General features: G+C 43.4%; 1 protein-coding gene across 10 annotated transcripts in view; it reads right to left on the bottom strand.

Moving 5' to 3' along the window:
• FGFR2 (fibroblast growth factor receptor 2) overlaps positions 1 to 26,064 on the bottom strand; it is an 87,125-nt gene that overhangs the window by 51,008 nt on the left and 10,053 nt on the right. For 5 of the 10 annotated variants that reach the window (XM_061458587.1, XM_061458590.1, XM_061458589.1 and 2 more), the window contains exons 3-6: positions 15,410 to 15,676; positions 14,142 to 14,216; positions 6,719 to 6,888; positions 218 to 341 (exon numbers count right to left, since the gene is read on the bottom strand). In XM_061458587.1, the coding sequence (XP_061314571.1) occupies positions 218 to 341; positions 6,719 to 6,888; positions 14,142 to 14,216; positions 15,410 to 15,676 (636 nt within the window). The remainder of the gene's footprint in view (positions 1 to 217; positions 342 to 6,718; positions 6,889 to 14,141; positions 14,217 to 15,409; positions 15,677 to 26,064) is intronic. The other 5 variants (XM_061458595.1, XM_061458596.1, XM_061458597.1 and 2 more) reach the window with 2 other exon arrangements.

Raw genomic sequence — 26,064 nt, 5'->3', positions numbered from 1 at the left:
TGGACATTACACCATTGCAAGGTACAAGTAGATTAGTCCTACAGACAAGAGACAGATGAACATATCCTCACATAGCAATTGGTTATGTAGTGAAATCTTGTCTTCAGACTAATGCAAAGTCATCTTCAAAATGAATGCGAAACGTATCAGCTTAGTTCTAAATGTTTTAACTCATCAAGTTAAAACATAGCGTCACACACGACAGAGCTTTACTTACCAACAACGTCGAGATGGTAAGTGTGGTTGATGGATCCGTACTGGTTTTCCACTATGCACGTATAATTTCCCTTGTCAGATGGGACCACGCTCTCCATGATGAGACTCCAGTGCTGGTTGCGGACCTGGTGGGTTGTAACCAGAGAGAGTGGTAACTTCACTGCATAGTCTCACTCTCTCCCCCTCCAAAAGACCTGTTTCCTGAATAGTTAACCTTTGTAATCCATGATTAAGAACCTATTCTGTGCTCATTTAACTGTTCCGGACAGTGAAATACTTTAGCTATGCCTGGTATGGTACAGCACGGCTGCAGCAGTGAAAGCTTTCACACATTCTGCTATAAATTTACCTTGTCCCTGATCTGAGCACTGCAGACCTCGGTGCACACTCAGTCCTACCAGGCTTAAAAGGATGGCTCCAATTAGCAGCAGTCACCTTACCAGGCTTTACCTCTCAATCCACTCTAAAGTGAATTCATACCCTCAGGACATTTCCCGTCTGTCTCCAAACAATCATCTGATAATATTAACTACCCACCAGCAATACAGCATGGATATCACCCCCTAACATCAAATCTCTGTCTTTCTAGTAGCTCAATTATACAGCAAGGGTTTTGGAGAAACAAAGCACAAAAGGGCAATGTTTGGGATCCCTCCCACAGACAGAGGAGTGGCAACACCTCTCCTGTGGTACCCCAGGGCAGCAAAAGAAATTAAGATGCTGCTTCCAGAAAAATGCCTGAAGAAAATCCTCATGGAAACAGAGAATAAGGATATACATTTATTGCACACAATCCTTCTCGGACAGCTTGTATTAAAGGTGCTGATTCTGTTCCCATTTGAACTCAACAGGAGCATTGGCATTGGTCTTGCAGAAAATAGGATCCAGCCCAATACTGGAAGGATATAGAGTCATCTGGTACACATATATATATATCCTGCGTCATAAATTGGCTCCCAAAATGACCTTTTGCTGGTTATCCACTAATCCCTTGTTTTAGCATCACATTTTTGACAAAGCACTCAAAAATCTTAACATTAAGTAGCCGTAACATACAACTTTGAAATTGCAAAGTACTTTAGTTTAGCAAATGGAATAAAATCCAATCTGGTACAGTCATTTTGATCAGCCAAATGGAAAGTAGCAATTCAGCGCAGTACACCAAAAGAATTTATGGACCAGCAACACTTCCAGTAACTATACATTCTTAAAACATCATTACAACCATAGGTCTGAAATCCTGCTTTGTGAATGACGATTGTGGAGGTCCCTATCCAGCAGGAAAAGGCTGCACAGGGCCCTATCCCCAGCGCAAAGAGCTTAGCCCTCATATTTGCTGGAGGAAAAATAGTTCCAGTTCAGATCTTGGAAGAAGAGTCCTCTCTGTAAGGGGTTCCTGGTTTTCATAGTGCCCCCAGCTATTAATTAGCTCTTTAGCTAGATTATATTATTATTGTCCCGTTATGGTGTATTGATTTATTTTCTTTCCACACTATCAAGAACTACAAAGCGATTTTATAAAGCTAGAAAGAGTTTTAGTGTTACTGTGCTGTTACTCTGCTATGCAACCTTGAAAGTCAAAGTTTGGGTCAGGAAGAATTACTGCCATAAACCACCGGAAAATAACAAATACAGCAGCTACATAGTTTTGCTATTTTACTTCCTTGCAAGCTATTTTGATGGAGATTTGGTCAAAGTGACCTGAACCTTTTGCCACTACAAGTTACATCATGCTTCTCGGAATCAGAGCAAGGGTTTTTAACCAATCTGATCACAAAACAGGAAGAACAAATCATGGCTGCATGGAAGTTAAAACAGCATAAAAATTCCTAACAAGCTGTAAGTAATTAGTTTGATAGGAAAACACAAGAAATTGTTTAGCATCCAATAAGAAAACATAACTAACTTACACCCACAAGTGGATACACTGGATGGCAATATTAAAAAGTATTTGTGCAATTCCCCTTCTTGTAACTCCAATAAGAGGAGATAATATCTTTATCGTAAAACAACAGCTTGAAACTCTTCAGTTTAAGCTAAACAACTGCTGTAGAGGCCCAAAGCACATAAGACACATTGTCACACAACAGGATTTATGACATGGATCTGGATTCAACTAGATCCAGCTTGTTGGCTTAGCGCTTTCTGGTTACAAGTGCAGGATTGAATGCCCAGAAAAAGTCCCCTTTGCTGGGGATGACAGCATCTTCTCCCACTGAAGACTCCAAATTCAACCTTTCATTCTCAGAAACACAATGGTCGTGCCACATCCGTGCAACCAACACCATGATCATACAGTCTTCGTTAACATGGTCTTTTCAAGTAACGTGTTGTCACACCCTAGTCCCAACAAAGCCTGTCCTTGGGGAGTAAAACTAGAGCCATTACAACCAGCACCAAAATCACAGAATCATAGAAACATCTAGTTTGGAACTAGATGACTTTAAGGTCCTTTCCAACCCTAACTATTCTATGATTCTATGAAAAGACCTTTAAGATCATCAAGTCCAAGTCCATTAACCAAATGCCAAACAAAACAAAACCAACCCCACTGTTATGATTGAAGTTGCAAATAGATGGCCTCTTCGGTAATGCAGGTTAAAGCCATAAGCTCCCTCCTGGTTGCTCACTAGGGCCCTTCTAACTGAAGACACCAGTGCTACAGCTCTCCAAATATTCCCTAATAAGTTTCCATAGATAATACCAACAGGGTCCATTGAAGCTGTTTAAACAGATGACAGCTTATCTGGCAGACATATTAGGGAACTCATACACACTAATCCACTAGGAAAAAATCACGGAGGGCAGCAACAAGCTGCTGAAAGCGGGAATATCCTCACCAGGCCTAGAGAGTCCAGAAAAGGATGTGTCCACAGACGCATTCAAAAACCTTTCCAGTTCTTCAACCTGACTAGCTCCTTGCCAGCTATTATTTCTACTATTTTATTCCCAGAAATCTTAGCTCATATTGATTTCTTTTCAAAATCCTGGAGAATCTACTCCATTACCTGGTCTTCAGAGTATCCCTCTCTATTTGCCATTGCCTCTTCTTGACATAGGGGAATTATTTCCTGTGAAAGTAGTGAGGTGTTGTTACATGGTACCCAGAGAAGCTGTGGCTGCCCCATCCCTGGCAGTGTTCAAGGCCAGGTTGGACACAGGGGCTTGGAGCAACCTGCTCTAGTGGAAGGTGTCCCTGCCTATGGCAGGGGTTGGAAGTGGATGAGCTTTAAGGTCCTCCCAACGCAAACCATTCTAGGACTGTGTAAAAATGTGATTCCCCACAAAATCAGCTCAGGTAGAGAGAACAAATGCAGAACGTCCATGCAAAAGCCATAGGCTTTTACAGTTCCTATAGAGTCAGAACTCTTTCTTTACTCTGTATTTACCTGCCTGAATCTAAATGTGTTTAAGACAACTGTAGTGATGAAGTTTATCAAAATGCACATGTGAAAACACACACACCTGTTAATGCTTAAATAGTACCAACTGATAGAAATACATTTACTTTCTGGGTGGTGTATAGAAAAGTAAAGGCTCCTGTGGTCTCTCACGGAGGATGTAGATTATTCATTCAAAGAAATTATAAAATGCCTTTAATTGCACAAGCAAGAGCTATCATCACTTTAGAGGCAGATATAAAAACACAACTATAAAGGACTTAGACATTCAATAAATGATTTTTTGTCAGAATTTTGTGTATACCTTGAAAAATCATTGAAGGTTCAAATTTGAAATTCACCACCCAGAATTAGTCACGGTGGAGGAATTTCACTCTGGAAGCTATCTTGGGCAGCACATACACCCTCCTGCTAGCCTGACTGAGTGCAAATTGACTCAAGATATTCCCCGGTCTGAAGGACAAAGTACTACAGGCCACTATCTGATTGTGATAAAGAGCATACAAAGAAGAGATTTCTTAGCTCAAGGAAGCAGGAGAGAGGTGGCTGCAGGATTAGTGGAAATCTTCATGTTTTCCTTATTTTTACATTGCTCTTAAAGTCTTCAAGGGATGATTGCCTCTTCCGAAAAGGACAGATGGTGTTACATCAACTGGTCATGGCAGATACGGCCAAGCTTGGTTCCAGCTATTCTATTTGCTCAAAGTATTATGGAGAGTTCCAGCAGAAATGCTTTACATGTAGCAACGCTCAGATTCAAGACAAGCTATCATACAAGAATTATCTTGAGTTGCTGTGATATCTGGCTGAAAACAAACCAGTCCTTTCTGAGGATTCCTTCATTACAAGTTCGTCAGTAAAGACATGCAATACAAGAAAATACAATTCTCTCTTTACTCCAGAATAAATTTGGATAAGCCCATAACGACCTCAACCTGCCCCTCTACAAGAAGAGAACACAGGCTCCAGAAGCTCTGGAGGACTCATTCTTTAACACCCATTCACTGAAAACAAAAAAGATGGCTATTTAAACCACCAACAGACACTAGAATATACATGGATTTGATAAGCAGAATGGCAACGATTAGTTTGGACTTCATGATCTTAAAGGTCTTTTCCAGCCTAGTTGATTCTATGATCCTCTAAGTAAATGCTACCAGATCATTTAACATTTGATGTATTTCTGAGCAACAAGAAAGTCTAAAATCCACAGCTGTGCCCCCTCTTTACTTCTCTCAGACTAAAGAGAGGTAAGAAGTTATGACTGAGAATTACAGGCATATACTTCGCTGATCCAGGTGGCTTTAGAAATAGGCATCTGTGGTTTTGTCCCAGAGTACATACATACCTATGAAATTGTATATGTTTAATACGAGCAAAAATTCAACCTGTGGCACTTAACGGGCTCAAGTCTAAATGAGCTCATGCAGAATCCTAACACAAGGTTGCAGGGGCAGCACAGAGCCCCACAAGTGCTGATTTACCCCATCAAAGACCATCCTCCCAAACCAGACATCAGGTATCTCCATCCCTGCCTTGTAAGATACACATTTTCCTGCATGATTTTCAGGAGTGATATTTCCATTTCCCCTTTGTGAGGTATAAAGGGTTTAAATAATGCCCCAGTTAGTACCAAAACAGTTACTATTATTTTCCAAGACAGGATTAGTTTGGGTTTGGTGTTTGGGTTGTTTTTTAATTGCCTTCCTTTTGGTTTTAGAAAAGCACTGAGAAAGGTGAAAATCACTGAATTGGAGCCAATTCGTTAACACTCTGCAGCGTTATGAAAGGCAGAAGGTGTTGCCAGGTGTACACTCATAAGCAACAGTAATTTATGGTGTAAGCAAACATAGATGGAAAAGTCTACTTAGATAATTAGTGTTCATGCAGAGAGATTTTCTGGGCTTCGCTCTGTGCTAACACAAATGTTGGAAAAATTGACACTTTCTACAGTAAATCCAGCTAGAGAGGAAAGGAGACTACAGCTTCTCCTCCTCTGCACTGGAAAACTTAGGGTTTTTGTACCAAGCAGGATCCGAGTCAACAGCACACGAAGAAACATACACCCCGACTCCATCAGGGCATTGCAAAATGTGGCACCCCAAAGATACTGCAGTTACCGGGGTAAGACAGCAGTGAGGTACCCCAAGACTCAGTCTTGAGCTTACTGTGTCATCTGGACAAAGGCAGTTAACTTCTGTCTTAATTAGCATTAGAAATTGCTCTGAACAAGTTCTAGGTTGGGGCTTGCAGCGTGACACAAAGTGACTAACTCATAAACTTCTCGTCTTTGCAGAGAAGCCCCGAGATGCTGGGTGAGGACGCCACTGGCAGAAGCTCCACAGAAGAAGTTCAGGTAACCCACAAATGCAGGCAGGATGGCAAGGGCAGTGCTTGAACAGCAACCTGCCATTGAAGTCACACACTCCCATTCGTGCAAGGAGTGGGATAAGATGACCGAATCCTGACTTCTGACCTGACCTAGGCAGATACCGGGGGGTTAAAGGTCCATGCACTAACCCACAGAGCGAGATGGCCTCCCTAAACCTCTCTCTTAATCAGTAACCACCAATTTAGAATGAAACATCTAATCTAAGCTGCTTAAAATTCAAACAAACCCTTGTTAAAGTAATTGCTGTTACTTTCCCCTCAAATTCTGCTTCCCATTTCAGTTTCACAGACCATAAACTCTATAGAAAATAACAACTTTTGACTTACAACCCTTCCTTTATTAAACTGCTTACTATCACCAGGGTGGATGGCCACGTTTTTAACAAAGCAGTCAAAAATGAATAGAGCAAAATAGTCTTACTCCACTTTGCAAAGTCAGTCTTTGGCTTTCCAAATAAGTCTCTCTATAAAATTCTTAGCTGCACTGCTATGTCAGAAGCCTGATTTTGACAAAAGTTATATATAGAGAGAGAATTAATGCTCAGTAACTGCCAAAGAAACCACCCACCCGTCCCCAGAAGAAAACAATTACTCTTTTTTTTTGCTTCTACATTTGATCCAAGTTTTCTGTTGACTTCAAGTTCAGTTTTGGTTTTTTTCACAGCCTTGGTCAATGAGAGAAATCGCAAAACCCCATTGTGAGTTCTTACCTTATATCCACCAATGCGATGCTCTTGTTTAAACTCTTTCCCATTTTTCAGCCATCGCATGGTCGGCGTTGGGTTTCCCATCGCCGGACAACGAAACTTGACGGTGTTCGCCGCTGGCACCGCATGAAGCCTTTTCTCCATTTTGTCTGTGTGTGTCCAATAGGGTGCCCCTGTTGCAAGGAAATACACCCAGAAACATCAGTACTTGGAAACTGAGCTCCCTTTCCAGCCCCTTCCGTAAGGACATAAAGAGTTGCACATATTAAACATGGTTTGAGTACATGACTGGAAGTCATATGCTGCAAGTGTGGACCAGTTTTTCAAATGGCTCAGTCTGCAGCTTTGAGTACACCATTTATGATGAAATCCCAATAATTAACCACATTGGTTTGTGTGTGTCAAGTAAAACAGAGGGACTGAGTTTTCAGTGACTCAAATGATGAGACACTTAACTTCAAGCTGAGTTACTGCGAGTGCTCAGCAAACTTTGAATTCTTTGACTTCGGCTGCAAAGCCAGACAGACCAAGTCAGAAGAGCTGTCGGAAGCATCAGCCTTAACCTCTCTCCATGTGTTAGAAGGTGGATAAACATAGCTACCTGCCTGGCAGCATGCTAAAACTTACACTGTACGATGGCAAGGTGAACTGTGTTGTTACTGTCACAGAAACTACTGAAATCTATTTACAAATGGAATGTATTTCTGAAACGTTAACCAAGGAGGAAGAAAATGAGCACATGTGGATCAGGAAAACTCAGTAACAGCATTCATCATTTTTGCTGGGATTTCCCACTCTCATGAGCCTGTCAAAGCCCAAATTGAACAAGACCAACACCAAGGCACAAAATGAATACTTCTCTCAGCCTACATTTACTGAAATGATCACTTTTAGTAGTGCCTGGCAAGGCTCTCCTGGCTCACTCACTCCCTCCTTGCCATGCCCTGGCCCTGTCTGTGTCCACACGAGGAGCCTACGGAATACATGGAAAACCCCCCTTTCAACCAAGTTCTCAACCACTTGTCCTGTACCAGCACAGGAAACACAGCAGAGCAAAACACACAACTACCCATCGCGTTTAACCCCCTGAGAAGCAAATCTGGATAGATACATCCATATACAAGGTTATCCCATGCTCCGCATCCATGCACCACTTTGGCTACATTGCACAGTCTTCGTGGCATTGCTTCAGTTGTCTCACCAAAACAGGTATTTTTAAAAGTTAAAGATTCATGTTTAATAGTAGGAAACATTAATTTCTTTTACAATCGAGTTTTCCTGAAGCAAATCAGATTAGTGTGGAATTTTTAGGACTAGAGGGGTCCAGAAAAATAACTCCATTTCTCTCAGCCCTGTTTCATTTCCTTCATTAGCAGCCTAACACTCCACTATAAATAAACTCTTCCGTTCCTCAAATATTTATAGCAGTTCTTACAATCAGTGCAAACTCAGAAATCCTGCTACCCCCCTCTCTAAATAAAAATACAGCTGGATAGAAAATACAGGAATAAACCCTTTAACAACGTCTCGGTATAAAGGCAACATTCTAAAAGCAAGTCTCATAATGATGCTAAGAACGATACGTGGGTTGGCAATTAGTGTTAAAATTAATGAAGCAGAAAAGCAAAGCAAATTTGTGCATGTAATCAAAGTAGAAAATCCGGTCACTATTGAAAACTTAACTGCAATACTAAGAACTTGTTACACAGACTGAAGTGAATTAGGGATGCAAGGAAAATCACTGTTAACATTATTTGCTAAAACCAGGATCACATTAAAACAACAGAAGACTTTAAACAAAGCCAACCAAAGGAATTAGCTACCACACGCAAAGACCTAATTACATTACAAGTATACCAGGAAAAGGGGGAATTACATGTTGGTACCGATATATTAAAAGGATTATTTTCTCTGGACTGCTAAAACTCTTGCACAAGGCAATGCAAGGTGACCACTACTGTGCCCTACCCACAACTCCCACAAAGCCAAAGTAAACTGTGGCAGGTCAAAGCCAATCAACCACCCAAACCAGTTATATCGGTACCTCAGACAGAGCAAAGCGCCCAGATTTCGCCCTAAAAAGACAACGCTGACCCAGCAGTTTCTCAGCCAGCATGGTCACTACTCATCACGTCTGTCACACACACCCCCTCCTGCACGTATAGAGCATAAAGAGCCTGGGTACAGTCACTGGCAAGCACAACCTCTGAAGCACAGGTTCCACAGCTCACCCATGGTGATGCTGTTCTGCAGGATGGACCAAGCTCTGGAGAAGCTTCCAACATGGCATCAGAGTTGGTCAGGATCCAGCTACCAACAGCTCCCCAAACCAAGCTGCTTCGTGTAACCAGGTTTCTGCTGCATTATAGTGCAGCTCATCCTCAGGTTTTCTTGTATATATGCCTCTTTCATCAACCCTCACCCTCTAAAAAACTGCTCCTGGAAGAGAAGTGCTCCAATAAGAGTCCTATATGACAAATGCACAGGGAGAAAAAACTTTGCTCTCTGGAAGAGCTGGGAGCAGAGAAGAAGCCAGGAGGATGCAGGCAGGAACAAAGAGAAGCAGCTCAGTTCTGTGCCAGGGAGAGAAGGGGAAAGGAAACTCCCCGGGCTGAAACGACTCTGCTTGGAAAGCTTCCCCTCACACAGTCCTCAGCTTAATCCGCAAGGCTCCCGAATTACAGGGGAGCTTGGAGAAAAACATGCGGACATCACATGTTGAAAATGCTTCAAGACATCCTACCATTTCTCACTAGGTAGTAGCAATGTATATTGGCAGCTCCTCAGTGTGTTTGAAGGGAAAAGAGAAAAAGGCAGCAACATCCACAAACCATAACACTCGCCCTCATTTTGTGCTTTCATACAGTGATTAACGCACAGCATTTCTCTTTATAGATTAAATTAGCATAACCTAAAGGCACCTTCTACTGCTTTTATTTGTCCTTAGAGGAAAAACGTCCAGATTCACTAAAACCAATAACGAACATAGTTAATGATGAAAGATCATCAATAGATCATCTATCTATTAGGTAACAGATTAATAGATAATAGTGCCAGCTTCTCTCACAGACAGCACCCAGCTCATCCCAGCTTTGCTAACAGGACAGGTGGAAATAGGCAGCACCACTGTTAAAAGTTCACCGTGACAACAGTGCAGACTCCAGCTCATAGCAGTAACAAGCAGCAGGGGAACGGGTGGGAATTCCTGATTGCTTTTGGAGCTCTCATTAGTGGAGAAAATATCCTGCTGACCCACACTGCACTCCACTGCAAATACATTATATCTAATCAGGCAAATCTCCTGCATGTGAAATTGAAATTAGGCTGCCCAGGGGACTGCTTCACTTCAGGACTCTTTAATTTTCACTTGGACTTATCTGATACAAAGGACTACTAAAGCAGTCAGCTCCAAGCCTGCCCTACGAGCTCCTTGACCAGGCAATAGCACACCTAAAATGACCACACCAACCCCCTGCAAAGGTTTTAAGTCCAGTTGTATTTGACCTTTAATTAAAACACACTTCTAGGCAACATCCTATTTTTGCTGCTCCCTTGAGTGGGTTTCCACTCTAAAGGATTTCATGAATTTGAACCTTGTTTCATCCTTTCTGAGCGTCTTCAAGGCATGAAAAGAACAGCATGTGGATCGCATTTAGATACTTTTTGTTCTTGGTGCCAATTTACCATTGCTTGGCCCAGAAGAAATTGTTTAAAGGGCGATAAGGAAAAAAGTCCTAAAGCTTCCAGTCGCCTGACTAGAATTTAAGGCAGAATAGCAGCATCTCCAGGGCTATCCAGGGGTCTCCGGAATAAATCACTGTTGGTAGATCTCAGTGGACCACATCATGAGCCGTTGCCTTGCCAGCACCAAGTCAAGATTATAGAAATCCCTTAAATTGGGGCTACCTTTTAACAAGATGAGGCAACAAGCACCAACAATGTATTATCCTCCACTGCTGCCAGTAGGAACTGATGATGAGCAGCCCTTAGCTTTGCAAAACCCAAGTCCCAGATCAAGGTCCTTGGAGGTGGCCCTCCAAAACCAAGCTAAGGCACCTCTTTAGGGCAACAAAGGGGAAAAAGCGAGTTGCCAACAAACCCGTTTTTGTGGACAGAGAGGACTATTTTGCAGTAGAACCAATCCTGCACCTTCCCCACAAGCACTAATCCCTTCAACAAAAGCTGGAAGTAATAAAAAGCTATTCAGGATGCAGTCTGGAACAAATCTACCACAGTGCTTTTTTCAGACAGTTAAAGTATCTGTCAAGCTAAAAGGACACCAAACGCAGAGTGAAATCTGCTATGCATGCCTTTTGCTTATAAATACACACAGGGCAAATGGTCAAACGCACATGTGTACACACAAGTGCCCTCCTCTCCTGAGGATGAATTGCTCCTCGCAGCTACCGAGCCACTTACAGCCTCCACTGACTTCAAGGGCAGCTGTATTTTCTGGGCAGCCTTGAAAATGACACTAGATCTCCTCCATAGCCTCTCTGCTTGTATTGGAAAACCTTGGTCTCTGAAAAACATATCTGCAACTGAGGCGAATTAAAAAAGCTTAAAGGAATACTTACCCTCGTAAATGAAACAGCTCTAAAAAGGTTTGCTTTAAATATGCAGGAATGAGAATGCCAAGGCTCAGTTTCCTGTGGAAGGCACTACAGCCATTTCCTGCCTCATCACATCATAATTAACATGCCAGGACAGCTGGACTTTATCAGAATTGTTTCATCAAAAAGCAACAACCTTTGAAGACTATGGCCTTTTGTTTCCATCAGTAAAGGCATAACCGGGCCAATTTCCATTGCTTATCCTTAATGATCGCAGCTGTAATTTGTATGTAAATTATCAGTGAAATCGGTTTAGATCTGCAAAGCTCAAACCATGGCTCAGGAAACACTTAAAGTCTTCTTCTCTTACAGAGCAGCAACCAGGGGCTCTTGGGAGATCGTGGACTTCCCCAGGCTCTGCCTCACATAGGCAGGAGAACACGGTAAGGGTTATTTGAGCATTACACAACACTGCCTGCCCCACAGCATGCTCATGGTGGACCTTTGGCTACCCCTGAACTCCTTACTTGCCTTTCAATCTGTCTTGGAACACAGTGTCTTAAATGAGATGTGGCCTTCTGGACGCAATATAAAATCTAGAAGAGGAACACCGATGGGAAGGAGCTCTCAGAAGATGCTAGATGCACAGAGTTCAGTGGTTTGCGAAAGCACCACACCAAGTCCCACCCCTAACTTTCATACAGCTCCAATCTTGCCAAATCACAACCCTCTTTCAGCAACGCTGCTTTAATCCAGCCGAGTTACTGTGATGCAACATTTCATTGAAAGCAGACTACTTGCAGGGATGTGGTGCCACACTTAGTCTTCTGGTTCCAACTCTTCCCATCGAGCCCTCAGACATCAGGAGGAAGGCTGCGCTGCTCCCTGCACCCATCTGCAGCTTGCGAGAAGCCGCAGCAGTTTGTGGGCACCTTGTAGAAAGCAATCTCATCAGGATTTGTTTGTGCAATGCTCTGGTTGGGAGCAATCTGTCTTCTTGATGTTTCCTCCCTTCTGCACCACAAGAGCTTGCACTCTTCCTGCCACCTGAAATGCTTGTGCGCTCACACTGTAGAGGCACCTTTCACTTTGAGCAGGGAAAGTGTGACTGACCCCTGTGGAAGCACACACCCCATCCCCAGCAGATGGAAATCGTCAGTGACCTTTCACCAGCTCCTGAACCAAGATTGATTAACCGGAGCTTACAATGACACCTCGTAATACAAGACCGTCACTAGTGTTACACAAGACACCACTGCCCAGAGAAGCTGATGCTGCTCCAGTGTTCAAGGCCAGGTTGGACATGGCTTGGACCACTGTGGTCTAGTGGAAGGTGTCCCTGCCCATGGCAGGAGGTTGGATGAGCTCCATTTTATAACTCTATGACTATGACCACTGGGTACTTCTCCCTGTTGCACAACCATCTTATAAGGCATAGCTGCCTTGAGATCAGGTCCTTTTCATTTCTGTCTCTTCCAAAAGGCATTTGGGCTCACAAAGCATCAGCACAGATTAGAAGCACAATTGTCTTTGCTAACACACCAAAAACATACAAGCCCTTTCCTGACCAACACCAAAAAAGCTCTAAAGTGATAACAGACATAGGGATGTCTCCTAAAAGGAATTCCTACCCACGAGTCCTTTCCAGGGGAACACTAACATTGCCTAGGTTGGTGAGTTTTGCTTAGACAACTCCTTTTAAAGGCAGTGTCCCTTTCCCAAACTCGCCAATTATCTTTGCCACCGCATTCTTTGTCAGAGCAGCCTCCAGCTGCCTAATCTCAGCCACTTCAAGCTGCACCTGTGAATCAGACCGGGTTAATCACACTAACAGATGGCAGGGGCCAAACAGGCAGCTAACAACTTATATCATTTTAAATAGCATCTAATGTTTCACAGCTTCAGACCAGGGGCAGTCGTATATAACAGTAACTAACTAGGGGAGCTCAAGCCAGGCTTGTACTTTATCATACTTCAAGCATACAGTATAGCTGCCAGCTACTAATCAGGCTGACGAGCAAACATACTACCTGGCTACTGTGTTTGGTAACTAGCTGACATCTCCCATGAAGGATTTCTGTGTTCTGCGTGTTATTGACTTTACAAAGCACAAGTGATAGCAGTCACTGAGGGGATTTTGCAGCAGCACATAGGGGCATAAGGAACCAATATGAATTTTACCTTCTTTTTTTTTCTCTCCTTAGCAACTGTTCTATTTAGAGCCTATTAATAGCTTTCCAAATTCTCCAAAGGGACTGAAGTTTAACATTCAGATAGGTTTAAGACTCTTTTAGCCCATTTTCATCACACATAAGTAACACAAAATGTGGGTTTAGTGCTGGATTGCTTTCTATGCCACAAACCTTGAGGTCCTTTGCAGACAAAAGAACCTCATTGTCTCCAAACTCATTCTCCCAGGGGAGATTTCTGCCGAGATTAAGGATTGAAGGATTTGCCTCATTACAACTTAATTTTTAAAGTTTCCATACCACCTTTTAACAAAGTGAGCCGGATCTTTGGTTCTTCTGTTACATTTCAGCTTAAGTTGAGGGGAAGTTAGTTCATCTGCGAGAGTCTAAACCAGACAAAGACTGAACTTCAGTTCAGGAAGAAAGGAAACCGCAGAAATGCTAGCAAGAAAGGAGACAGAAAGTGCAGACCAGTAAAGTTTAGGAGAATATTAGTTTATTTCTCTTTTTCTTTTCCAAGATATGAACTATGTGAAACAGAAAACGGAGAAGGACAAAGAAACCGCTATTTGACAGCCCATGCAGTGAACAATCAAGAAGCTCTGAAGGCAGGAGTGTGAAAGACGGGGCATTATTTTCCACGTGGATCTTGCTAGTGACTTCTGCCAGTTGGCTGCTACTTACTCATCTGGTTGCTGTCATTCACAAAGTCCTCGGACCCATCGTTGTCATCTTCATCGTCCCCAGAGGAAAGAGCATCTGCACATTAAAAATAATCAAGTCTTTAAACCAAATAAAGACAAATAAACCAATATGCTACATCTTAAGATTATCTATCAGGAGAACAGATGTTACATTCTGCAGAGGCTACAGAAAAAGAAAATCCAGCCACAAAATGTGTGTTATTCTTATAAAATTCTAACAAAACTAGCTAATACTCCTGAAATGCTGCAAAGTTTCCATAGGGATCTCGCTGACTCCAAAAATCTCTTTCTACTTTTAATTCTTCTTTTTCTTAAAGACATGCAGTTGAACAGAACTAAGGGTCTCCAGAGTTATTTATCCTTAAAGGATGTAGGACACCCCTTTTCCTCTTCTGATGGGGGGGGGGGGAACGGGACCTTGTATTCGTTCTACTGGCATTATCATCGCCACAACTATAATCTGATCGTGGCATAAAACAGAGAGCTATTCAGCACATTTTGATCACAGATTCACAGAATGGTTTGGGTTGGATGGGACCTTAAAAGATCATCTAGTTCCAACACCCTCACTGTAGATCCTGTGAAATAAAAGGAGTATAAAAAAGGACATGGAACTGTTGGAACAAGTCCAGAGGAGGCCACGAGGATGCTCAGGGGACTGGAGCACCTCCTGTATGAAGACAGGCTGAGGAAGTTGGGGCTGTTCAGCCTGGAGAAGAGAAGGCTGCGTGGAGATCTCATAGCAGCCTTCCAGTATCTGAAGGGGACCTATAGGGATGCTGGGGAGGGACTCTTCATTAGGGACTGTAGTGACAGGACAAGGGGTAATGGGTTAAAACTTAAACAGGGGAAGTTTAGATTGGATCTAAGGAGGAAATTCTTTCCTGTAAGGGTGGTGAGGCACTGGAATGGGTTGCCCAGGGAGGTTGTGAATGCTCCATCCCTGGTGGTGTTCAAGACCAGGTCGGACAGAGCCTTGGGTGCATGGTTTACTGTGAGGTGTCCCTGCCCATGGCAGGGGGGTTGGAACTTGATAATCTTAAGGTCCTTTCCAACCCTAACTATTCTATGATTCTATATACAAAGAGTGTATCTCACAGTCAGGATAAGGAGGAAAATACCTAAATAACTAGAGAACGCAGCTCAGCTTGCTGTGCCCAAGTGGGTTATTTCACATTATAGCATAACGTGTCTTTATATCACATTTTACAGCGTCTACATGCAAAAACCTACATTTAACTCACTCACCTGTAACATTTACAATGAAGTACAGAGTATCACTGTCTAGGGTCCTAACAGCAGTGCAAGCATAGAGGCCCGAATCTCTGGGTGTAGCATCCTTAATTTGTAAGTACTCCCCAATAATCACTGTCCTATTGTCGGGCCCCAAAGGGACCCCATCCTTAGTCCAACTGATCATGACGGCGTCTCTCAATTGACAGCGCAACTCAAGCGGCTCTCCTGGAAGTGCTGAGTATACATCTGGCTGAGAGATTTGGTATTTGGTTGGCGGCTCTGCGAAGGTGGGAGGAAAGGAGGAAAAGAAGAGAAAGGAAAGGAGAGAATTTCCAACACAAGTCAGTGAAGGCCCTTGTCATGCACAGAAATCAAGTTATGTTAAACAAAAAAGTTTCATCCAAATCAGCCCAGCAATCTGCCTTGTGAAACTGAACCACTCACAGGTATGGAAGAGGCTTCATTGTCAAGAAGTTAACCACAAACAAAGCTCATTCCCTTTTGATCGCTGCCTCAACATGTGCCTTCTCCCAAGTGCCACGCAAAGGCACAACCCTTCTCACTAGCCACTGTGAGCAGCTCTAGGGAGATGAGTGCTGCTGAACCTGGGGCTTTGAGGAACTTGGAGGAGGGAGGAGGTCAAGAAGCAAATTCAGGTTTATATCTTAGCATTCGGGTCTGCGATTCAAATTAAAACTTAACCTTGCCCCATCTGATTTTATAAGTTTGTTGTTTTCTTTTTCAAACTGAAAAGAGCTCTGTTGGAAGAAAAGAATGCCCAAGCCTCCCCCCCCCCCCAATAAACATTTCCTATACACAGCGTATATGACGCCCCTTATTTTATTCCCTGCAGCCTTCCCAAAGTCTCTACTTTTGCCTTCTATACCATCAGCTCTGTTCCAGGGACAGTAACTTTTTCCTTTAACTCATGCTTCATTTCTTATTTCACATCCTCTCCTGAGCAGGATACAGCAGAAACCCAGGAACACAAGCAAAGGATGTCACAGTGTACACAGAAGTTCAGAACAAAATGGCTCATCCACCAGTTCCCTTTTATAACCAAATAACAAGAAGAATGCCAAACCACAGTCTTTTTCAAAAAAAAAACATCCTTGGAAAACTACATCTGCCTATAGTTACTAGAACTTTATCACCCCTTTTTCCAAGGCTGGCTCTCAGCAGGAGGGAGGGAACCACAGCCCCAGACACTTGGGACCATCTCCGCAGTGGGATGCTCCAGATAATGCTCCACATATAGGGACAGCTGTTGTAACTGGTTTCTCCCTACAACCACAGTATCCCCCATCCCACGACCCTCTGGACCTCACCAAGGAACAGTAAATAGAGGAAAGAAGCATGAAACCATCTTCTGTTTGCTCCTGAGGAGCATCACATCGCACAGACAGCTGCTCACCAGCACACAGCCTTCTTCCCATGCAGGCACCATGTGCATATATAAATACACACACACCTTTCTGTTTGCCAGGGAGTCTGAGGGAGTATTAAAGTAGGTGACTCTTCAGTGCAAACCCTTGAGTCTAAGAATACTGAAACCCTGAAAGCTGTGTGCCCTGTCTTTAGGGCATGGCGTTGGTCATTTCTTGCATCACATTTCCAACAGAGAACTCCGAAACAAGCATCACATCTGAGCTAGCCTGTGGACATGAGTCTGGAAATGCTGAAGCTCTTGTCAGTAGTTTGGTTGTAGGGTAGCCCTGTATGGAGCAGGGAAGTTGGACTCAATCATCCTTATGGGTCCCTTCCAACTTGAGATAGCCTGTGATTCTACAAGTACCAGAAGTGGCCACCTCAGTGGGACACTCATGCATTTAAATATTGGGTTAAACTGACAGGCTTGAACGTGCCAGATTTCTTCTCCCACTCATCCTGGATTTATGTCATTTCAAGGAGTTTAGTGGGAGTTTGACTGAGTGAAAACAGATCCAGGGATGTGCCCTTGCAAAACAAGCAGCTTCTCCTCTTTCTCTAGGGAAAATATGCTTTCTTAAACAACAGATTTGACATATGCATCACACCAAGATGGTGACCAGAAGAAGTACATAAAACCATCTAAACAAGACCAATTACAGAGATCATAAAGATTCTTGGATTTAGGTTTTATAAGAAGGTCTCTAAACTTTCCAGGGTGCAAAGTTCCATCTCAAAGTCTAGGACAAGCTCCAATATAACTTTACACTCCTTATAAACTAATTCGGTCTTGATGATACATTCACAAAGCCACAGATCTGCAATGCAGGTGCTCCACTGGGTACCACACTACGCTGTTAGGAACCTAAGCATGGGTTCCTTTCTGCATGTGTTTTGCAACAGTAAGGAGTATAGTTGAGTCTGCTTGAGATTTTATTTTAAATTAAGATTCCTCTGCCAAATTAAAACAAAAAGGAAGAAAGGAGGGAGCTGAAGCCAACCAGTTAAATTACTTTGAAGTTTTTAAGACTCTTTGTAACGCTCTACCTGCAAAGCAAATTTCTTTAAAGGCGTTTGCCTTGTGCCAACAATGTCCTGGAGTCTGAAAATGTCTTTGTTTAAGCTTTGTAAAACTCCACTATGGGTGAGCATAACACTCCTTTAAGTGCAGTAGAGGCTTTTGCCAAAGAGGGCCAGGAAACTCACGGGATGCTCACATAGGTTGCTGCATCCTCCCGGGCAGTTCAGTTGTTCACATACAATTAGAAGGTAATTTTCTACCTCCCATCCTCGATTCCATCTCTTTCAAAACTCCTATCCCCAAATGTACAATGAGTCTTTCAAACAAATGCAAATCCCAACTCAAGAGCAGTAATTTAGTTCAAAATGAGAAAGAAAAAATGCCTTTTCCACAGAAAATTACTAGCATACTGAAGTTTCCAATAGGTATTAGCATTTGGTAAATATTATCCTCCTCCATTTCTTTCTCTCTAGAGTATCAGGGAAGACACAGCAAAGTGTTGTCATGAAATAATGAAGTCATGTTTGGAAATAGTGAGTTATTTCAGGTAAGCCTTTGTGTTGCCAAACTAGAATGTAGCAGCACTTAAGACTGTCACTTTTTATAATGTTTGCCTATAAACTCTTTCCAGTGTGGGTTTGAAATGGTGCCCAAAAGCAAACAGAGAACAGGTGGGATTCGGAGGCATGAGTCCGCCCATCAGCTTCAATGCAAAAATCAACCAGTCTGAACTGTTAAAACACTCCCAGCAGCACATAAACAACCTATGTGCAGAGTTAATTCTCATTCCAGGACACTGCACAAGCGTTTTTACGCTGGTCAGAAAATTAGGGCCAAGTTTTGAACATGCATGCTGCAGCATCAAATCTATGGCTTCCCTAAGGCTCACATTAGGATTCTTTTCCTTACATCCACATCTTTTGAGCATAACAGGGAAATAAGGCTGCAAGTTTGCTCGGCTCTCATTTGCATCCACCCTCCAGTGTTCTCAGCAGCAGCATCCCGAGTTTTCCCCCAGTGAAAATAGCTAGATGTGAGAAGGAGCAGATAGCCCTGAAGAGCCTACAGCACAAAGCAAGGCTTGATGATCTAATATCAAACACATGCTCCTCCAGCCCTCTCCAAAGCTTTGCCTTGAAACTGCATCCTTCAGTCATCACCACAAGCCTGTAAAGCAGCCCTTCCCTGGGAGAGCTCTACAGAGCTGTGGGAAGGCAGGCAGCATGGGATACATAGAACACTGGAATGATTCGGGTTGGAAGGAACCTTAAAGCTCATCCGGTTCCAACCCCTGCCACGGGCAGGGACACCTTCCACTAGAGCAGGTTGCTCCAAGCCCCTGTGTCCAACCTGGCCTTGAACACTGCCAGGGATGGGGCAGCCACAGCTTCTCTGGGCACCCTGTGCCAGCACCTCAGCACCCTCACAGGGAAGAGCTTCTGCCCAAGAGCTCATCTCAGTCTCCCCTCTGGCAGGTTAAAGCCATTCCCCTTGGCCTGTCCCTACAGGCCCTTGTCCCAAGCCCCTCTCCAGCTTTCCTGCAGCCCCTTTAGGCACTGGAGCTGCTCTAAGGTCTCCCCTTCAGGAGCCTTCTCTTCTCCAGGCTGAAGAAGGAATTCCTAAGAAAGTTTTCCTGCAAACCCTATGATTGTGGCATAGTTCCTGCTGCAGAGGTGCATTACCTGATGTGCATAGCACCTGCCTATCACCCCTCAAAAAGCCAACAAGCCACAACGGCATGTGCAAAATATCTGATGATGTTCTCAAAGCACTGGTGGACAAGGGAGAACACATTGGTTCTGCTATTGTCCTCTCCCAGCTACACCCTTATTTGTAATAGTGGTGCACAGAGTGTGTTTAAACTTTATAGGTGGAGCTGTTGAACAATACCACCATGGAAAACCAAGCTGCTCTTAAATAAACAAGATGTGAACGTTTTCTTTGCCTGCTCATACAGTCTCACAGCATGGTTTATGCCATCCAGCCATCAAACGGAGTAAATACTCTTTGTATAAAAGCCATGACCACAATAGAGGACTGGGGACATTCTGAACGCTCTACTTCAGATTGTTAAGAGATACGCAATTATATTCCAAATCATGTTTCTGTTCAAGATTCAGTCACTGAAACGAGAGATTTATACTTCCTTAGGTTTTAAGTTATTACTATTTGTCTCCATTTATTAAAAAGTTAACAAAGAGCTGCTTATCTCAAGGCTCAAGGCATTTAGTTACTTAGTTACAGAGCCAAATAATTAAACAATCAGCTAATAGCTAACCCCAGCAAAGATTCTCACACAACTCTCCATAACACAAAAGCCTCAGACCCCATCAAGCCACTTTCTCTTCAAAAGGCTTTAGTAAATAACTAAACACTCACCATAGCGTGCCCAGAAGGGTCAACAGACCTGACCTGTCACGAATCCAAGAGGTTCATTGCAAAACTGAATGTCCCCACAGGGAATGCCTGGCTGCCAAACACTACCACTCCTCCTGCTTCTCCTACCCTCGTCTCCTGTTTTTCCTGCCGTTGAGGAAAATCAAGCAAGACCACACTGGATGAGCAACACGGAATGGGGATGCCGAACCGTGCCTGAAGCAGAATAGCCATGGGCACCATGACTTTGGGAGTCAAACACAAACCTCTATGCTCTCCCCTAGAGGTAGCCTCTGCAGGATTGGGAAGCCCAGGTATCATCAGCCAAGCTTGCAACCTTCCCTCCTACCTCCCAGGTACAAACTGGTGGGCTTCTTCCTCAATTTAAGTTGGCAGGCTAACACTAAGAGTAGCTCCATGTCTCCTTCTGATGATGGATGATAAACTCTAAACGGCCAATGGTTTTAAAATGCAAAGAGTCATTCTTGGCCACGGTGACCATCACGCATGAGCCAAGAGCAAACCAAAGCCACAAAGGCTAAGCATGTCTCCTTATACAAAGGGGGACAAAACAGTATTGGCAATTCATCCATCTTCTTCTCCAAAGTCACTGGATTCCTGCTGGCTTGTTTCCGCCAGTTAGCTGCCAGCTATGCCCAGCTCTGCCTCCGCTAGACATAATCAGGAAGCCTCTGTTCTGATAAAAACCTTTCCTTTCCAAATCACTACAACTCCTGCTAGAACTGTAAAACACCAAAGTTAAAATATATATATAAAAATATATAAAAGTCCCTCATCACTGAACACCACTCCAAAGACCAGGAATCATTCTTCCTCCTCTACCATATAATGATGTGATGAAAAAGATTTAAGCCTTATAGCAAAACTTCATCAAACACAAAGCATCAAAGGGACATCCATGATAGTTACAAACACTATGTGGCAGATTCTAAGTCTTCACAAGGCTTAAAACAAGCTCTCAAGCTGCTCTGTTTGAAAGCAGTGACTCCATAAACCATTAAGTGCTAAACTGTATGAAATAAATTGAGATATTTTTTTTTCCTGGCATCTTATTTAACCCTGTTATCCTTATTCTATAGAGGCCCAGTCATCTGATGGGTACAAGAGACAAAACCAGAAGGAAGAATCCTTCTTCTCTGGAAGCAAACATTTGCAAAACGAAGTGTTGCCACATACATTCCCAAGACTCCAGAACGAGTGTAGAGCTTCCAGCCGCACCGACCTGCTAAAGCGTGGACCTCCAACATCATGTCAACTCCTATTGAGTGTTACATATACTAAGATCATTAAAAAGAAGCGAATCTCCTCCAACTGAAACACTTGCCAATGTCATCATGGGTAAGGGAAAATGTTACACTGCACTAAGTTGTTTTCCTAAGCTCTAAAGACTTAGAAAAATAAATAATTCTGGTGAGCAGGCAAAGAGTTTCACCACTTGCAGGACCCCCTGGCCAAGGAAAAAAAAGCTCTGCATATGCACCTAAAAGTCATCCCCATGTGATTACATCTATCTTCCTTGTGTAATGCTCTTTGGCAGATGAGCAATTACAGAACTGCAACTCCTTGAGGTAACTACCCCCAGGCAGCCTTTAGTCCTGGCTACAGACACAAGGAAGAAGCCAGCTGAAGAGAGTGGTGGGAACAAACCTCCTGAGGTCCCCTGCTACGTTGGTGTGTTGGCTGATACGTGGTGAGTTGGGTACCCACCCTATGTTTGCAGCATGGCTTTAATGGCAAAAGCATCTGGGTTGATGCGTCTCACCCCGTAGTTAAAGGAAGACTCCTTCTCAAAAGAAGGAGAAATTGTACTTGTCCAGGCTTCATACAGAAATTAAAAAGTCCTACAACTTGCAGCCTGCTTGCTCCTACCTGTCTTTATAGTTGTGATCATTGAGTTATGGCTGCACAACCACGCAATATGTGTCAAAAATGCCAAGTACCACATGCTCCTGGGCTTGGCCGTGTGCTTTATGCTTTTGGAAGCCAAGCCAGGGAAGACTCGGAGCACGCCAAGTTCAAAGTAAACAGCAGAGACCAGCAAGGCCACCTCCTGCTGCTGGGAACTGCCTGGCAATTTCTTCCTGTTTGTCCCCATTCTTCACAGCCTGCTCCTTACAGGATGAAGACTTCTTTATACAACAGTCACCATAGGATTTATCTCCAGACTTGGGACAGAACAAGAAAGAGGAGAGCATCAGTATGCCTTCTGCTCAAAGACTTGGTAACTACGGAGGGAGAAAACACCCACAACCTTGAGCAGCTACAAAAAAAACCTAAAACTATTGTGCTGCTTTTTATGCCACTGGTACGATGTGAAGCTACTGGCCACCTTCAGGATTTGAATCTTTAGTTCCAAGCACTGTATCTTGACCACTTCTGTTCAAGCCATAAGCTCCCCTAGGTGCCTAAATCAACAGAGCGGCAGTCTCTGTGCTAGGTGTACTGGGGAGTACAATATAAACCTCACACACATGTAATGCAATCTCAAAAATAATTAACTACTCTTCAAACTCATTACAGAAGAGGCTTCTCATGTAATCTATTATACAATGCAAAGGGGAAATGTATCACCTTTGCCAGAACCTCAAATGAAAAGCTGGAAAAAAATTAACCTTCTCTCCCTAAAAAGCAGAATCCAAGACGAGGATCATTTTCTAATTATTTCTACTTTCAGCAGCACATCAAATCTTCCCGTCTCTATTCTGCACATAACTAAGTGACAGAGCAATTTAAGCAACCCCCATTGTCCAACTTAGCATTAAGATCTGCTTGGGAAAGGCTCCGTGTAAGATACAGAGCTTTGGGGAAAGGTATGAGCGCGTTTAGTCGCAAAGGCTTTTTCTTGGGTTTAATGTTTTCTTGCATCTCCTCCAATCTGTGGCTTTTTTTCAGGTTCTTTATTTGCATTTCAAGAGCAACATAAAAACAGAATAGAACATAACACAAATCCGAACATAAAAACACAACCTACTTCTTCCAGGTTTGCCGAAGGCCATGCTCGGGACTATTGCTATTCAACATGCAAAAGAAATAAATTACAACCATGAGGTTAAAAATTGCACAATTTCGTGTCCAAGTGTTAGTTCTGGATACAGGGAACATTTATTCAGATTCCCTATAAGCAAGTCAGCAGTTGTTTCTTTTGTACACGGTCCCATTTTTACTTGACTATACAAATCCTCTTAATTTTAGCAGCTCGTCTGGAAGTCTCATCTTGCCTGCTCCCCTGAAATTCATCTTCCCCCTCTTCCTAAAGTGGGATTGGAAAAAAAGTCACTGGAAACAATACCCCAAAACAGCCCCTCAGCGCTTTTGAAAGCGTTCGCCACAACACGCATAAACCATAGGATACTCTCCAAGTACTTCAAGGTTTTGAGGCATGCCAGGCTCCCCTTTCACAACATTTAGTCAAAAGGTATCGGAGCTAACTCAATTCCAGGCTCAACACAGAGAATAATCACCAGTGGTACCTTGGGACAAGGCAAGAGCAGCAGAACAAGCCCTGAAGTTAAAAGTCAGGCTGGCTATCTGCACTTCCAGGTGGCACACAACCATTTACATGACAAGGGCTATTTTTAACTTGCAGACACCTCCATCACTCCTTGCTGTAGCAGTGGCTCCTGGGCACTTTGCCATACTAATGGAAGATGGTTCAAATGCTTCTGAATTGTTAGGAGAAGGGCTATTACTGAGCAGTGGGGCAGGTTTCTTAAGGAGCCTCCATGTTAATCTGCGTGTCTGAAATACCCTGGTGAGCAAACAGTATCAGATAAATCTGGGTACTTCAGTGCTGTAATAGCTGAACCGGATTATTTTTCTTTACTATATTTAATAGAACAAAGCTAAAGAACTGCTCAGAATTCCAGCTGGGGTTTTGAAATGACTTTTAAGAACTGTTGGGTGACATTCAGCATTATAAACCGTATTACTTTCCCTGAAACAAATTAAACATTGCAACACAGAGACACTGAGCAGGGCACTTTACGAACTTGCAAAGCCAGTCTCACAGCAGCACCTTCTCCTGCAAGCAGGTCCTGCCAGCAGCAAACCTACCACACAGCCCATCCTTAGGAGCATCATGAATCTGATGTCGTTTTTCTACACCACGACTTCTTATAAAGCTTAAAAACTCAGCTGAGCATGGTGCTCGGATCATATCCTGTTCCATCCAACCACATTTTAACCTCCTACAGACTTGTCCTGCTCAGAGCAGACTGCTGAGGCATGCCCAGCCACCGTAGCCAACTCCAAACCCTGCTCAAACAGCCACAAACCCCCTGGGAGAAAGACTGAGGTGATAACTACCACATCCCAAAACTCCTTTCAAAATAGAAACTCACGAAATAGATATATATATATGTACACACACACAGAGTCAAAATACTAGTTTTCTCCTCCCCAACCAGCTTCTCACTCTCCTTTTTCTCCCTTCCAGCCCCCCAGCACATTGCCCTTTCCAATAAACCCTCACAAACGCAAGGTTGGTGCAAGGGAATTCTCTCCTCCTCTTCAGTTCTTATGGCTTTGCCAATGCAAGGCGCTTTGCGGGGCTGCTCCACATCAGTTTGTGTCCCAGCCCCATGAGCCAGTTCTTTTGCGGGGGAGGAAAAGCAATAATTACACACAACTTGCAACGGCATGTGAGGAAGGGAAGGAAAGTAGGTCAGATCTCAACTGCTCAGTGTCGCTGAGGTTCACCAAATGCTTTCACTTACAGTCATTTTGGAAACACAATTAAAATAATAATAGCATGGCAAGAGAAGGAAGCGGCACGGTAGGATTCAGCTAGCACTCAGTTTGCCTTTCTGTCCCTCTCCTTGATATGGATAATGACATCTATGTGGTGACAAGCAGAAGATCTGAACCAGCAGAGAGTGAAGCCCGAGAGACAGCTCTATACCAGGTGCTGACTACTCCGATACTCAGAAGTAGGTCCAGAAAAACCAATCCCAAAAAACGGGTTGTTGTTTTAAAAGTAAAGGAAAAAAAAATACTAACAAAAAAGCCAGGAATGATAATTAAAGTGGAAATGGATAACCTGGAGATGTACATAACTGGGATATGAATTTTAAACTGGAATACCTCATTTTGCAACCGTCCTCATTGAGAGGCACAATCGCCAAGGAGTAAATGCAGACGCAGTTTCGCTGACGCTCTCTGCTCCGATTGAAACCCAAAAGGCCAAACTTCCAGAACAGCTCGGCGCTCCCAGCACACGTTTCGTAATTATAACAGGAGCTGTTGGCTGCTGCACCCTTGCAAATCTGGTCTTTATTTAAGATTTGCCTGTATTCAAAGTTCCTTCGTTTTCAACCAGTTTAAGAGGCAGTTTAGTGCCTGGTACTGCAAGACGGCACCTCTGATTTTGGGGGCACGTTGTGCCAAATTCCCCCCCTAAATAACCACATTACAGACACATAGGGCAACGTGCCGAGCTGAAATTCAAAGGTCTTAATTTCAGATTGGTTCCCAGTTTGCTGTAAGGATAATTTTACCCTGGCAGGCTCCACTCTAAAGCACTGCCCAGTTTCCCACAGCCACCACAAACACAAATCAGTGCCTCCTGACTGACACTGCAGAAGATGCTCCCACCCGACCCACTGATGGATGGAGAATCCTCTACCAGGGAACCAAACCCTCAGCCACATTGGTGCAAAACTCCAGACTCTTCATCATTTCAGACATACCTTGGGTTCCTGACGTCTTTTTCAGCATGAATTTTGTACTTCTTAAACCACACTAATACATTTTCTCTTCTAGTGAAACCAAGCGCACTATTACAAATAGACAAGATGTAACTTGCCTCAGCAGGTGATGGCTC

This window comes from Pezoporus flaviventris, unplaced genomic scaffold, assembly GCF_033815535.1.
Source record: "Pezoporus flaviventris isolate CSIRO_AGI_PZ_B2104156 unplaced genomic scaffold, CSIRO_AGI_Pfla_v1 ptg000029l, whole genome shotgun sequence".
In the NCBI taxonomy this organism is placed as follows: domain Eukaryota; kingdom Metazoa; phylum Chordata; class Aves; order Psittaciformes; family Psittacidae; genus Pezoporus; species Pezoporus flaviventris.
This window is presented reverse-complemented; position numbering and strand designations above follow the sequence as displayed.